The sequence below is a fragment of the Cibotium barometz genome, chromosome 29, assembly GCF_041138505.1.
Source record: "Cibotium barometz isolate CiBa-2024 chromosome 29, ASM4113850v1, whole genome shotgun sequence".
Classification (NCBI taxonomy): Eukaryota; Viridiplantae; Streptophyta; class Polypodiopsida; order Cyatheales; family Cibotiaceae; genus Cibotium; species Cibotium barometz.
Genome location: NC_141074.1, coordinates 50,878,820 through 50,895,300, shown reverse-complemented (window position 1 = coordinate 50,895,300; position 16,481 = coordinate 50,878,820). Strand labels below are relative to the sequence as shown.

Sequence of the window (16,481 nt, the reverse complement as noted above, 5' to 3'; positions counted from 1 at the left end):
GGTTCAAAGCTTGCAATTTATTTAGGATCCAGAATCTATGAATAATAATAATGTGTGAAAGCTTATAAATTTGTCATAACTTTACTAGAAAAAGTAAAGGAGAATTATGAATATACATTTTTTGCTTTCACCCTTTTCATCTGATTTAAAGTTATAAAAGAAAGCCAGCCACCCCATACATCACACACACTTGTCTTGCCAAAAAAGAACGAGCAACATCTAGCATTCAACTTTCCCTCAGCGATGCAGCCTCCCTCTACATCAGTGCTCAGCACCAAGATTGCTGCTTTGTTATGGTGGGGGAGGATTATTTGCAGCATCATGCCGTGGTAAATGGGGATGATTTCTGTCGGGTGACTTTACTAATCCAACAAACCATGTGACTAACTATGCTGAGTGCATGGAAAAGCTGGCCCAGTGGTGGGTATTTTTGGCCAGTACCAAGATTAGCAATCTCCAGCAGCCTACTGGCCGGCTGTACGGCATGCTGCCCAACTGTGTGACCTGCTGTCTGGTTGTATGACCTGCTACCCGGGAACAGGTCCAACACATCTGACAAAGTTCTATGGGCAGGTCGGATGTAGCTGTGAAGGCAAGATTGACACACCTGATGGCACTTTGTGGACAGCTCTGCCACATCTGGCAGTTGTGGATTTGGGCACTGTGTAAACATTCCGGCCTTAATGGGAAAGAACCCGTACTCATTATGAAAGGAGGAAGGGACATCATTGCCATCGAAAGGTAAATCCCTGATAATTGGTAGTGTTTGAATTGGTGCAAACCACATCTCAAAATAGTGTATCTATGGCTCCACAAATTATTGTATCCAGTCTTTGGAATAAAAATATATATGAACAAGAGGGACTGGCCCAATGTGTCTGAGCACCATATACATGCGTGACATACTATCTTTGCATATTTGTTACATGCGGAAGCTTTGTGGGACCTTTTACTTGATTAACAGAGAACATTCACAAATTATGGAGGTATCCACGCGGTACACAAGAGGGCTACCAGGGGCATGCAAGACCTCATGGCTATGGAGCTACAAGGTGGGTGGTTCGGCCTAGTGGTATGGGATGCTAGGTTGGGGCCATCGGTACCAAGCAGGCTTGCGGCAATCAAACCTAAGGCTCAGGGGTGAGTCCAGAGGACTCTACAGTTTAGTTGTGAGTCGTTGGCCACAATCTATTGTGGTTATGCAATGATGTCGGGTCAGCATCACTACAAAGATCCAATTGCTTACTATCAATCCACCTCTCATCCAAGCACTGAATCCCAATAGGACATTTAGTAGTGCAACAAGCTCTACGGTGACAACCCTAAAACAGACCCACAGCACAACTCAATTGTCATACCAAATGGCTTCCTACATGAGTTGTCGGCAAACAGCACAAACAACTCCTAGTATCATATTGTACTTCCAATATAATATCGTGGTTGGAATATTGTACTTCCAGAACAATATTCCAACCACAAGATCTCCCCTGTCCAATCCTCATCTAAGATTAAACGGAGATTGTGTAACCAGTAGATACTCATGTCTCCTTTAGGGCAAGCATAAAACTTTCAGTCAATTTCTGTATATGTCCCATGTCCTCGAATTGCCTCAAGACATATACGGCTTCCAACTACTTTTCACCCTACCAAATTGGAATGAATTTTGTGCAACCAAAGGTCCACACAATCCCATTAATAGAGATCCTGAACGGCAATAGTTATAACATATTCCACCCCTAACATGTCCATGGGCTACACCCCATTGAACAAGTGGGAAGTCCATATGACTCTAGTGTCTTGGAATCAAAATAACCCCATGCAACTCCGTCCACCCTGTAGCATCTCTGACCATTGTGAGATCCAACCACACATACTTCACAAAGTCAGTATATCAAACAGTCCACCTGTCAACTGGTCTAGACATTTAGTCGAAGACCAAGAATTTTCTCATCACTCTCATTTCCAATTCCAAAGTTGCCTCATGCATCAATACCATTTGGCCATCATGAGAGAGTGTGATGAATCATAAAACTAACTTGTTACCCTACAAGCGACATGCCAATTCTCAAACAATCAAGAAGGTCCCTTATCTTGTTGCCACTCAGACTAGCATTTCTCCTCACAATTACTAGAGGTTAATTATGCCAAAGCATAGTGTGTCCAAGACAAGAAACCCGCGAAGTCTCAGGAGACCCTACATGGAATACACACTAGTGTCCCATACCAGTGGAGCACACCCCACATTAAGCCCCCGTTAATAAGCATGATCATAGGTGGAATGGCTAATCCCACCCCCCCCCCCGGCGGCCTCCCCTACAACCCAGCCTTGAAGCACTGAATTTCTTGTTGAACACAAAGGTCAAACCTTAAGTCAACTTAAGGGTCAATCTATTCCATGCAAAGTCAAGGATGAAAGGTACTACCATGTTCACATCCTCATGGAATGCTTGCTTGTTATTCTAAAGGTGCACGTTAATGCAAAGCTAGCTAGCATTGCACTAAAAACATTAACAACCGATCCAAATGAGAGGATAGAGAAGGAGAGAGGAGAATGATTGAATGCACTAAGGCTAGGCATAGGCCCCAGTGTGCTAATTGTTACGATTGCCAATAGTCTAGCACTCCTAAGCTTGTACCATTGGAGAGGAGGGGAGAGGGACCAAGCAACAGGGAGAGAGATTCTACACCTAAAGCACTACACCAAGGCACCGCATGCCCTAGGTATTGAAGTGCAACAAGCAATGGGGGTAGGCACCAACAAGCTAGCCCATCCGTCTCGGAGGTAAAAAGCTTTCTGCTAAGTAATCTTGGCTCCATAAATTTGCATGCCAACATCTTAATGCCAAACTCTACATGCTAAGAATCTTGATGTTGGGGTATCATAAACATGATAACCACAATGATCATGGGCCATGATAACCATTATCCTATGTCCACTAGCCTGTCATAAGAATTGGTCAAAAATACCAATGTAATCAAACAGTAACTAATCAAAGGCACTTTTTCTTTGAGAAAGTGTAGTATTTGAAATAGTGTATGGTTGAAAAAGTTGTCATTTTGGAGCTCCAACAATTTCACCAAGATCGGAAGCTCAATGGCTTTAGCTCAAAAAAGGGTAGCCCCCATGTCTTACCCCCCTTCCTCAAGGGCAAGGGTAAACTTTCTCAAGGGTAGTTTCCAATGGTTAAACCACTAGTGTTACAAATAACAATACTAACAATTGGCTCAGGTGGGGGAGACTCTACGGGTTCAACTGTGGCAACAACTACCTGGATTGAGACTTGGCAACAACTTCCTGGATTGAGACTTGGCAACAACTACCTGGATTGAGACTTGGGTAGAACAAGTGGGTTTCTTGGGGCATTGCCTAACAAGATGCCCCATTCTTTGACCCCAGAAACAAAGGTACTCATTGTAACATGCAGTGGAAGTATTCGTAATTTGAGGATCCTGTCACACAAATGCTCACACCGTCTTCTGTATCCTGAGTTTAGCAATCCACTTTAAGACTTCAAACTTTAAGAGATTTGAGAGAGAGAGAGAGAGAGAGAGAGAGGGAGAGAGAGATAGATAGAAACTGTACACCGTATGGGGTCCCAAATTACCCACTGAAGGGCCCCCTATCCCGTTACCGGAATAGTATTTGCTTTATTACTTTGAAGAGACTGACGATGGACTGACAATAAGCCAAACGCAAGATCTCGGAGGACCAAGAGTCAAGCTGAACTGTACACGGCTGTAGAAGCACCAATGATGACCAATCTCGAGCCTATGCACTCTTCCCAATGGATGTAAGAAGACTGCAAATCTGAGGCTGAGAGAAGGGGCTGATTGGGACTGTTCTAGACTATGTATGAATGCTGAAAATGAGTATGAATGCTGAGTTTTACCTCCACCAAGTGGCTGTAGCAAACGATGCATATGAGGATGCTGAAAACGCAAGGGGTACTGAAGGCTGAATGCTGTAGATGCTATGTTTTACTAAAGGAAGGCTGAATTGCTCAAGCGTTGATGCTCCTATATACTGATGAGGAAAACGTTGAAGGCTGATGTGCTGAATTCTGCAATCGCTTATGCTCCTTGTGCTGAACACTCCAAGCATTGAGTTCTGCAATGCCGAATATGATATGAATGAATGAATGGATTATATGCTCAGCTATTTATATGAACAGATGACCCTGGTCAGCTGGCTACAGAGCTGGCTGATTGCATCTGTCTTGGATAAAATAAATAAATGATGTAAAAATGCCCAAAAAATGTTGTAAATTATGGGAATAATACTAGGTAAATTCTAATGAATGCTAGATGGTATCTGAAGGCTTCTGCCATGGTCTAAATGCAGTGGATGAATGCTATGCATTATGCAGAGTGCTTTCTAATGCAAACTCTAAGGCTTCTACTCACTCTACATGCATGAATGCATCTCTTCAAGTGGGTTAAGGGACTTGGACTGACTGACTGACTGTCTGTCTAAGGCTGAGAATGACCTACGTAGCTCATGCCCCACTTATCCTGGACTGAGGATTACAATGGCGTCACGGCATACGACAAATATCATCCTAAAAGGTACTAATAATGTACAATGTTGCACTGATGATGATGAACCATTGTAACCATGCACTACAGTGCAGAGTGCATGTGACACTCATGTTGATATTGTGCCCTTTATGTTGGGTTTAAGTGTCCACCTGTGCTGCCCTTGGTGGTTTTCTCGTATGGGGTAAGCCTGGGTAGCTGACTGCCCTGGAGTTGCCCCCAAGGTTTGCCCTTATTTTGTGCTTTGGAAGGATAGGGTTGGTGATTGTACTTCATTTCTACATTTTGTGCCTGCATAACCGCATGGTCAAAGGAAGAGGGCTGAAACATATGTACATCCCAACGGATGATTGTATCAAGCCCATGCAAGAATGCCCCCTTCTTGTCGCATCAGTTTTCCGTAATTGTAAGGCTAGGTGATAACCTTATTGGCATACTCAATGGCCAGCTACGCATTCTGACACAAGCCTTGAAACTCATTGTCGAGTCTCTCAAGGCAGTGTGGTGGTGGCAGGAACCGCTTTTCGTGTTGGCTATGAACTGGTCCCACTCATAAGTGGCCACACCATCCTTAGTGTGGGACTTGGGACCACGCTTGCCACCACACAATGTGATCATCAGCAGTGAGGTGACAGTTAGCCCAAGAAACCTTCTCCTTATATGACCTATATACTACAGAAAAATATGCCTCGAATTGGTGAATCCAAGAATGCAAAGCAAAGGGGTCAAGTTTACCATCATACTCACTGAAAGTGACCTTTTCCGGAACAGGGTTCACCTAGCTTGGATCAGCTTTTCAGTTAAGAGCCAAGAGGAAGCCTCATGCTCTACTTGTCATCGTTGTTCTTCTCTTTGCCAGGTCTCTTCCACCTATTGTGGATACCTTCATCCATTCTCTTTTGTGATTCGATGCATCGAGTTGGATTCTCTCAAGACTAACCTTGAGAGTTATGTCTTGAGTTGGATTCGACGTGTCTCCTCTTCGAGTTGGATTTGTCTCCTCTTCCAGTTGGATTCTCTCAAGACTAGTCTTGAAAGTTATGTCTTGAGTTGGATTCGAGCCATCTCCTCTTTAAGTTGGATTCTCTAAAGGCTAGTCTTGAGAGTTATGTCCAATTACATCCGAAGCTACTTCATACTTATATTGCAATCGTGTTGCCTAATTAGCAAGATATTTCTCAAGAGTAAGCACGAGAAGTTGAGGTTGTGAAGGAGCGGCTCACTGTTAGTTGAGTGGAACAAACCCGAAACCTTAAGACCTTGGTAATTGCTTGATTACACCTTGCACTTGCAATGATAGGGCTCAAAGTAAGTGTCCTTTGACTTATGAGGAACTCCAGCATGAGAATAGGTGAAAACAATTAGCTCATTAACAGAGGCTCCACTTCCTGCAAAGCCCACAAATAATTCGAAGAAGAAAAAACAGGAAATCCCACGAGTTCACATAACTTTATTTGAGGAATCAAGACATGCTACAACATGGATTGCCACTCCATCTATTCCTCAAGGTCGTGTGCACTCTAGAGTGTCATCTTTGGGCAGCCCCAATCACCCTCACGGCAACCCTGATCAACCTCAAAGCAATCCCAACTACAGGATACTTTTAAACACCATTGCGGATTTATAGGCCATCCCATACAACCCCAAAAGCATCAAGATGAAGTGGTGGACAGCAACAAGTGACGAAACTTAAGAGTATTTCATGTTGGTGATTAATTTGTCAAAATCAAAATCTTTGATGGAAAAAACATTACTACTAAAGCATTCGCTTTTAAGGTGAATGCTTTTGAGGATGGTAATTTCCTCCAAAATTCCAAGTTGTAGCATGTGACTGTATATATTCAAGACTCCGCTTGCAATTAGTGGATGGCCAAGACTTTGGAAGACAAGGCAATGACGACTTGGAAAGAATTCAAGGTGTACTTCTATCAATAATTTTTACCTTTGAATTTCAAACATTGTCACGTGCACCTCTTGTACTCGGGCCACGTGGACATATTGAGTAATCACTACAATTAGGATACCTTTTTGATGGGCACTTGCCACTGAGATGTTGTGAGCCCTTGTCCAAGAGCAGTCCACCATGCACCATCTAGGTCTGGGAGTCCCATCAATGACAAAAGGTCATAAGTAACCCACTTGCAAGCTATAATGATGTACAGGGTTCCAAGCACTTATTAGACCCAGGGTTGAATGCCCAGGATGACAGGTCATTTAGGGATCTACTTGTGCTATAATGATGTACAGGGTTCCAAGCACTTATTAGACCCAGGGTTGAATGCCCGGGATGACAGGTCATTTAGGGAAACCTTAAGACCTTGGTAATTGCTTGATTACACCTTGCACTTGCAATGATAGGGGTCAAAGTAAGTGTTCTTTGACTTATGAGGAACTCCAGCATGAGAATAGGTGAAAACAATTAGCTCATTAACAAAGGCTCCACTTCCTGCAAAGCCCACAAATAATTCGAAGAAGAAAAAACAGAAAATCCCACGAGTTCACATAACTTTATTTGAGGAATCAAGACATGCTACAACATGGATTGCCACTCCATCTATTCCTCAAGGTCGTGTGCACTCTAGAGTGTCATCTCTGGGCAGCCCCAATCACCCTCACGTCAACCCTGATCAACCTCAAAGCAATCCCAACTACAGGATACTTTTAAACACCATTGCGGATTTATAGGCCATCCCATACAACCCCAAAAGCATCAAGATGAAGTGGTGGACAGCCACAAGTGACGAAACTTAAGAGTATTTCATGTTGGTGATTAATTTGTCAAAATCAAAATCTTTGATGGAAAAAACATTACTACTAAAGCATTCGCTTTTAAGGTGAATGCTTTTGAGGATGGTAATTTCCTCCAAAATTCCAAGTTGTAGCATGTGACTGTATATATTCAAGACTCCGCTTGCAATTAGTGGATGGCCAAGACTTTGGAAGACAAGGCAATGACGACTTGGAAAGAATTCAAGGTGAACTTCTATCAATAATTTTTACCTTTGAATTTCAAACATTGTCACGTGCACCTCTTGTACTCGGGCCACGTGGACATATTGAGAAATCACTACAATTAGGATACCTTTTTGATGGGCACTTGCCACCACTGAGATGTTGTGAGCCCTTGTCCAAGAGCAGTCCACCATGCACCATTCAGGTCTGGGAGTCCCATCAATGACAAAAGGTCATAAGTAACCCACTTGCGAGCTATAACGATGTACAGGGTTCCAAGCACTTATTAGACCCAGGGTTGAATGCCCAGGATGACAGGTCATTTAGGGATCTACTTGTGCTATAATGATGTACAGGGTTCCAAGCACTTATTAGACCCAGGCATAGTGACATGGGGCGGGGGGGACGGACCCTAGGGACGGGGAGCGCGTGGGACGGGGGCGGGACGTCCGCGGGACGGCAAAACGGGGACGGAAATCTGACGGTGAAGTGGGGACAACGGGAACGCGTTCCGGGAACATCCCGGGAACGCCGTTCCCTGTCCGTACGGGGACGGTCAAACAGACCGTTGGCGGTATTTTTGACCGTTTTGGGGCACAAACGGCTGTCTGTCTTGACCGTTTGGCCCTTGCGCCACTCCTCCAAAGCTTCTCTCTCGAGTCTCTCTCTCCCACATGGCTCCCCTCTTCTTCTATATAAGAGACCTCTACCTCCATGCTCTCCTCAAGCCCTCTCCTCTCCAAGCTCTCCCTCTCCAAGACCCAAGGCTCAAGCTCTCCCTCTCCAAGCTCTCCTTCTCCAAGCTCACCCTCTCCAACCTGTCCAAGCTCACCCTCTCCAAGCTCTCCTTCTCCAACATCCAAGCTCTCCCTCTCCAAGCTCACCCTCTTCAAGCTCTCCTTCTCCAACATCCAAGCTCTCCCTCTCCAAGCTCTCCTCCAACATCTCCATCCCAATTATCCGTCTTGACTCTTTCTCAAGCTCTACCATCCATCTCAAGCTCTACTCTATCACTATGGCATCCTCTTCTCAAACCCCTTCCTCTACTCAACCTGGGTCCGCCGCCGCCTCCACCACTTCAACACCCGCTCCATCACGAAGGAGGAGGCCCGCCGTACATCGATGGAGTTGGTGGGAAGAGGTAGAGTGCTCGCAATACGGTCAAGGGGGTGGTTCAAGACCATGGGTATGTAAGCTTTGCGGCTACAAGCGAACCGGCGGTGCCCACAAAGTGCGTGCTCACTTCTTGCATGAGCCCGGCAACGAAGTGCAATTTTGCAAGGAGGTTTCAGCCGAGAAGAAGAAGGAGCTCCTTGAAAAGCTTGTGGTTTATGAGGCGGCTGAGTTGGCAAAACGCAATCCTCAAGTGGCCATCGACTCCACATCCTTTGTGAGGACATCAACGCCGCATGTACCTCATTCATCAAGAGAGGCATCCGCTTCCCGGGGACGCCAAAGTACTCTTAATGAGAATTGGAACCCTCAATTGAAAGAGGAGGTGGACATGGCGGTGGCACGATTCTTCTTTCATGACCACATAGCATTTCGGGCGGCACGGTAAGTCCTTGGCACTATGCATATGTATTATTATTTAATATTTATACTATTATGTATTATGCGTTTATACTTTAGGCCGTAGGGTTGCTCATGTACTATTCAAATATCATGCTCTAAAGACTAAAAGACTAAATGATGGTAAAAATCTGAATTTTGTTTGTGTTTTGCATATGGTGTTTTGGATAGATCTCCATACTTTCGGGCCATGTGCAAATTGATAGCGGAGTATGGACCCTCTTATGTTCCCCCCTCTTCGGAGACCATCCGCACCTCTCTCCTTGAGAAGGAGAAGGCAAGCGTGGAGGTGGCGGCCAACCACATGAAAGAGCAATGGGCTGAAAATGGTGTTACCCTCGTCGTTGATGGGTGGAGTGACACTAGAAAGCGCTCCATCCATGGAGTTGTTGCCTACTCACGAGGGGAGACATACTTTGTCGACTCCCATGATGTTTCCGGGACGGGGAAGAGTGCCGAGATACTTGCTGCGGAGTGGGCAACAACACTAGAGACGGTGGGGGCGGAGAATGTCATTGCCATATGTGCAGATGGAGAACCGGCAAATAGGGCGGCGGGGACAATTCTCCAAGCAACTTATCCTCGCATCACCGTGTGCTTTTGCATGGCCCATTGCCTCAACAACCTTATCAAAGACATAGGGGCCTTGGATTGGGTTGCACCTGTCATTGAGGGTGCCAACAAAATAGTGACCTTTGTCCTCAACCATCAAAGGGTGCAGCACGAGTTTTCCAAGAAGTCAAGCCTCTCTCTTCTTAAGTATTCCGAGACGAGATTTGCATTCAACTTTCTCATGCTAGGCCGCTTGTGTACATGTAGCGGGGCATTGAGGGGACTCTTCCTCAGTGATGAGTTTGCACGCACTTCAGAGGCTTCCACGACGGTCGGCAAATTTTGCAGGGAAAGGGCGAACGATGCGGCATGGTGGGAGGAGGCCAAGGCGCTTGTGGAGATGGTGCAACCGATTATTGATCTCCTTAGGGTAGTGGATTCCACTCAACCATGCATTGGCAAAGTGTACGAGGCAATTGATCGCATGATAGAGAAGCTAAAAGCAATGTTCAAAGTCAAGCCTCACTATAAACACGTCAAATCCCTATGTTTGAAAAGGTGGCAAGCCTACCACTCTCCCCTCCATGCTGCTGCCTACATTGTTGATCCTGAGTTTCAAGGCAAAGGGCAACACAAGAACAAAGAGGTGAGCAAAGGCCTTCGACAAACCTTGGATCGCCTTTACACTAGTGAGGAGGATCGCCGCACAATCAAGGACCAATTGCAGATTTATAGAGAGAAGCGGGGGGCTTTTGGTTTGGCAGATTCACAGGCGGACCGCTTCAAGATAGGGTCTGCACTTTGGTGGGAGGATTATGGTGCGGAAACTCCAAAGTTGCAGGAATTTGCTGTGCGCGTACTCTCGCAGGCTTGCAGTAGCAGTTGCCTAGAGCAACTCTGGTCAGTTTATAGCCACATTGCCTCTAAGAAGAGGAACCACCTTGGTGTACAGCGTGCAAATGATTTGGTATTTGTCAGTGCCAACTTGCGAATGCTTTGCAAGGGCTTGACAAAGAAGGCAGATCCTTTCACCGAATGGGAGCAGGCACAGCAGGACCCACATCTCTCTAATCAGCAGAGGGCCGAGATTTTAGAGGAGCTTGAGGTTGTGCCCGAGGCATTGTCCCCCCCACCTCCCCCTCCCCCTCCACTTGAGGACCAGCCTATGGAGGACTTCATTGAGGAGGTCACGATTGATCTTCACCCTTTTCAGCCTCTTGCCTAGTCTCTTGAGTCTAGAGTCTCGAGTCTCGACTCTTGCCCCACCTTTTTGCTAGCAATCTTGTATCTTGGCACTTAGTCATTTTGCCTTGAGTGTACACCCTCCTTGGGCCTTTCATTATGCCATTTGGCATTTTTGTTTAGATTGTACACTCACTTTTGTTTATCACACCATCGGCATCCCATTACAGTTTTTTGCTAATACGACTATGCATTTCTCCTCTTTTTGGTGCAATTTTGTGCTTAATGTCTTGGTTTCTAAGTGTAAATCAAGTGTGTTAAAAAAAATTGCAAAAAAACAATCGTTTTCAGATTGCCGTTTTTTTCACCGTCCCCGGGACGGCCTTTTGCCCCGTCCCCGTCCCGTTCCCCGTCCCATGTTTCTATGGACCCAGGGTTGAATGCCCGAGATGACAGGTCATTTAGGGAAACCTTAAGACCTTGGTAATTGCTTGATTACACCTTGCACTTGCAATGATAGGGCTCAAAGTAAGTGTCCTTTGACTTATGAGGACAATTAGCTCATTAACAGAGGCTCTACTTCCTGCAAAGCCCACAAATTATTCGAAGAAGAAAAAACAAGAAATCCCATGAGTTCACATAACTTTATTGGAGGAATCAAGACATGCTACAACATGGATTGCCACTCCATCTATTCCTCAAGGTCGTGTGCACTCTAGAGTGTCATCTTTGGGCAGCCCCAATCACCCTCACGGCAACCCTGATCAACCTCAAAGCAATCCCAACTACAGGATACTTTTAAACACCATTGCGGATTTATAGGCCATCCCATACAACCCCAAAAGCATCAAGATGAAGTGGTGGACAGCCACAAGTGACGAAACTTAAGAGTATTTCATGTTGGTGATTAATTTGTTAAAATCAAAATCTTTGATGGAAAAAACATTACTACTAAAGCATTCGCTTTTAAGGTGAATGCTTTTGAGGATGGTAATTTCCTCCAAAATTCCAAGTTGTAGCATGTGACTGTATATATTCAAGACTCCGCTTGCAATTAGTGGATGGCCAAGACTTTGGAAGACAAGGCAATGACGACTTGGAAAGAATTCAAGGTGTACTTCTATCAATAATTTTTACCTTTGAATTTCAAACATTGTCACGTGCACCTCTTGTACTCGGGCCACGTGGACATATTGAGTAATCACTACAATTAGGATACCTTTTTGATGGGCACTTGCCACTGAGATGTTGTGAGCCCTTGTCCAAGAGCAGTCCACCATGCACCATCTAGGTCTGGGAGTCCCATCAATGACAAAAGGTCATAAGTAACCCACTTGCAAGCTATAATGATGTACAGGGTTCCAAGCACTTATTAGACCCAGGGTTGAATGCCCAGGATGACAGGTCATTTAGGGATCTACTTGTGCTATAATGATGTACAGGGTTCCAAGCACTTATTAGACCCAGGGTTGAATGCCCGGGATGACAGGTCATTTAGGGAAACCTTAAGACCTTGGTAATTGCTTGATTACACCTTGCACTTGCAATGATAGGGGTCAAAGTAAGTGTTCTTTGACTTATGAGGAACTCCAGCATGAGAATAGGTGAAAACAATTAGCTCATTAACAGAGGCTCCACTTCCTGCAAAGCCCACAAATAATTCGAAGAAGAAAAAACAGAAAATCCCACGAGTTCACATAACTTTATTTGAGGAATCAAGACATGCTACAACATGGATTGCCACTCCATCTATTCCTCAAGGTCGTGTGCACTCTAGAGTGTCATCTTTGCCACTTCTTCAACTTGCGACCATCATTTTGGTCAAGACAATGTTTGGCCTGTGCCATATTTTCGTGCTCATCATCTGTCAAAGGTCGCAATTGACTAATTTTAGTGTATTCTTGCATGGCTGATTTTGTATAGGCCACCCGCATCTTAGTTTCCCCCATATACCATCTACCGTAATCCCGAATGACAGCCTGCATGCGCATCACAAATCCTTGTCAACACACACACTAGGGAGGGATAGCCATCGCAAGCCCCCCAAGACAAGGCCGCTATAGCTCCGCAATCCCACGGCACCAAGAGGCAACAGCCTCTCCTTACTCAAAGCTTCATCCCCCAACCTCACCATCAAAACCCGCCTCCAGCAAGTGGCAATCCTTGGCACCACCAATAGCAGCAGATGTTTGCCGAGCGAGGGTGGCAAGCTCCCAGCCAGTGCATCTGCCATCAAAATTGCTGGCACAAAGGCTTCCACGTTACTGCGGCTGCAAAGTTCAACGTAACAGTTTCTAAGGCAAACTGTTTAGAGCACTTACTGCAGGATATCCCCACAGAGCTAATAGAGGATATCACAGATCAAACACATATATCAGACTTGCACAACCGGTGGCCAGAATAGAGACCACCGTCTCAGCTAAAGTGGAGCCCTTGCCACCCAGTCTGTCGCATTCTTTTGATCTCTTCCTGCTTGCACTTATCTAAAGCATCCCTTTCTACGTCAATATGCATGGGTGTTAGATCTTCCTATATAAGGAGGGTGGTTTCCGTCAAAGTGGGCCTCTTCTTGGCGAAAGCCATGCGGGGGAGGGCATCTCTGAACTCGACTATGAAGTAAACTGCCTTTGGTGTTGTCTTTCTCTACACGCCAGGCCTGAGAGAGAGAGAGAGACAGACAGACAGACAGAGAGAGAGAGAGAGAGAGAGAGAGAGAGAGAGAGAGAGAGAGAGAGAAGGGAAGGGAAGGATGGGGGAGAGGAGAGGAAGGTGTGAAGTACTCAGACCCAAACTAGACGCAATCTTTGCTTTCCATTTAAAAAACTATTTATGTCGTTGTACCTACACAAACCTTGTCACCTATGCCTAAACTTATGCTGATTAGAACAACGAGTACACCTATGATCACAGACTCCCCACAGTGATTGGTGGGAACCATACACAGCTGACATCTATATTTCATGCTTCATTTTGATTCCCCGAAGTGTGTTCTTGGGAGAAGATCAAACCTTGTATTTGTTGCACGCTTTCACGACTTCAGACACTTCTTGCTGTGTTCTGATTTCAGAAAGAAGCAGATGAAAGAAATTAAAAAATATTCACAAAGTTGTGAATTTGATTGCTGCATGCCCAAAATGTTCCACTTACTTTGGATAGACAACAACATCAGGAATGTGCTCTGCAGGATGGTAGCTGTTCAAAGGCTTCGCATGCATGGCTCTTTCTTCCGGGTCCAGCACCACACGCTCCTCCTACAACATAGCTAGTGAAATAATGAAGTGAAGGACATAAAAAGTTCTGTATTAAGAGTTCAGTTTTTCCACTACTGTGCATTGTAGAAATGCCACATGGCACAAGAAGCCCGCAGTCATCTCAATACACTGCAGTAGCACGCCTTTTAACAGAAAATGAAATAAATGGTAGAGATCTGAGAGAAGGGAGCCTACATCACAAGCTGCTCTCAACTCGGAAATGAAAGACTGTTGCAAAGTCTGTTGTCCTTGAGGGTCCTGCACCAACTCGGCTCTGGAAGAGAAGTGATAGCTTACTATAATTATGACTGGAAATTACCCACACCTCAAGGAAACACAACTGTGCAGCACTGCAAATACAAACAAAAGCTGTACGACCAGTCACCATATGAAGGCAATACACACATGCACGCACGCCGCACATGTACTATGATAGTGTACAACCACACCACAGTGAAGAAGACTGCACGCTGTACGACCACAGAGTAGCACAGCTGCGGCCACTTTCTGGATACTGTACGACCATACAGTGGCTTCTCACACGTGTGTAAGAACGCTCTAGATACTGTATGACCACAAGGCACGAGGTATCAGCACACGCAAGTGCATATGACCATTGCAAGCACAAACAGAAACTGTAGGACGTGTGCAGGCGCACGTGCAATATACTGTACGACCAGCCATCACACACAGGCATACACGCACATGTATGAACAAAGCCAGATACTGTACGACCACACAGCGACACATTACAGCCACACCTCGGCAGGCACGTGTGCGTGGGGATGAGGTTGAGACGTCCATACCTTCCATCAGCTCTTTGAGGCTCCGCAGAAAGCAATTCATAGTTTGAAGTAACGATCCCAGCAGCAGCAGCCAGTATGCAGAAAGCACCAGCAGTGCGCGTGCTCCTCCATGTGGAGTGTGAGTCCGAGCTAGCGAGAGGAGCAAGGGGACGGAAGACATGGCCATTTTTGTAGAGGCAGGGACTCAAGCGGGAAGATCGGCGTAGCCACACAAGCAGGCGAGAAGTGGAAGCCATTGCAACATGTGATCATCCGAAACCTTTGCAGATTCTAAATAGTCAACTTCGTATAGCGTGGCGCCCTATGCATGCAGCCACATGGCACGTTGCTCTCTCTCTCTTGCTTACTAAAGTTACAATCTGAGAGCAAACTTCTTAGTATGTGATGCCCTACGCATGCAACCACATGCCCCACAGTGGCCTTATAACTCTCTAGTAACTTCTTAGTATGTGTTGCCCTGTGCATGTAGCCACATGGCCTCTACCTTCGACATCTTGGTTCTTGGTGCTGTCGTGCCCAATTTTTGGGTCTTTCGAGGTCATGTCTTAAGGAAGTAGCGAAACCGTCCTCACGACCGAGACAACGAAGCTAATGACAAAAGCGTTTCTTTGCTCCAGTCTCAGAGAGGAGAATGCTCGTCTCTGACCCTGGCTCGAAAAACAAAAAACTTCGACATCTTGGCAATCTTATAAGAGATCAGTTCATGAAGAGAGCTTCATCCCTTTGAACCCCCTCCCCTCGTAATAAGCAGTAGTAAAGTGCATTCCTTCAATATCGATGTGAGTCTTCAATGAGATCAAATGGAATCCTCAATTTTATTGCTCCCTTTAAACCCTATTTGCAGGACCACAACCACTTCTTTGTGGCCCTCCCCTCGTTACCCTTGAGATCTTACTTGGGCTAGTGGTGGGGTAAGATAATGCTCTAAGGTACCCCATCCCTTGCTATCTTCGGCACCTCCCTTAGAAAATAGTCACAAGCTAAAGAAATCAAGCTATCACCTTTAAAATGAAGATGTTTGACTATACTTAACAAACAACCACCTTTAAAATGAAGATGTTTGACTATACTTAACAACCACCACCTAATTCGAGCATGGATGCATGTTGGATGCTAGCAACATTTCTCTTAGCTTCTAAGTAGTAGTCTTCAACACCGAAGCATCCAAATAATTGCAAGACAAACCGCTCTTGATCTGATCATAAAAAATGATACCACATTGAAGCCTCTCTTCATCTAGTCATGAATGGCAATACAAAATAGTGATACAAAATCTATGTCACAAAAGGTGACATCCGTAGTCCTTCTGTTAAAACCCTAAGATCTCTCTAGATAATTGTTATGCATAAACATGCATAAATCAGGCATAAACTCAACCACCCAACCACCCCCGAGCCCAAGGGATGCACACATGAATAATAAATAAAATACATCATACCTCTACCTTGATGTCCCATACCATCAAGAGGTATAACACAATCCAATAGCATGTAGCTAAAATGTGAAATGGTAGGTGAGTAGATATGGACCTCTACACAAGAGACCATAGCATAAGCCTCCAAGCTCCCCAAGCCCCCTTGAGTGTGCCCCATGTCCCTATTATATAGGAGGGCCCTCAAGTGACTCTTGA

The 16,481-nt window shown here is 45.3% G+C and overlaps 1 protein-coding gene across 3 annotated transcripts in view; it reads right to left on the bottom strand.

Annotated features, from left to right (window-relative positions):
- Window positions 1-15,177, bottom strand: part of LOC147622325 (D-lactate dehydrogenase [cytochrome], mitochondrial-like) — a 112,300-nt gene extending 97,123 nt beyond the window's left edge. Inside the window, exons 1-4 of one of the 3 annotated variants that reach the window (XM_086823428.1) lie at window positions 14,852-15,177; window positions 14,241-14,319; window positions 13,942-14,045; window positions 13,803-13,851 (exon numbers count right to left, since the gene is read on the bottom strand). In XM_086823428.1, the coding sequence (XP_086679554.1) occupies window positions 13,803-13,851; window positions 13,942-14,045; window positions 14,241-14,319; window positions 14,852-15,087 (468 nt within the window). In that variant the 5' untranslated portion in view covers window positions 15,088-15,177. The remainder of the gene's footprint in view (window positions 1-13,802; window positions 13,852-13,941; window positions 14,046-14,240; window positions 14,320-14,851) is intronic. The other 2 variants (XM_086823427.1, XM_086823426.1) reach the window with 2 other exon arrangements.
- Between the last annotated feature and the right edge of the window lie 1,304 nt (window positions 15,178-16,481).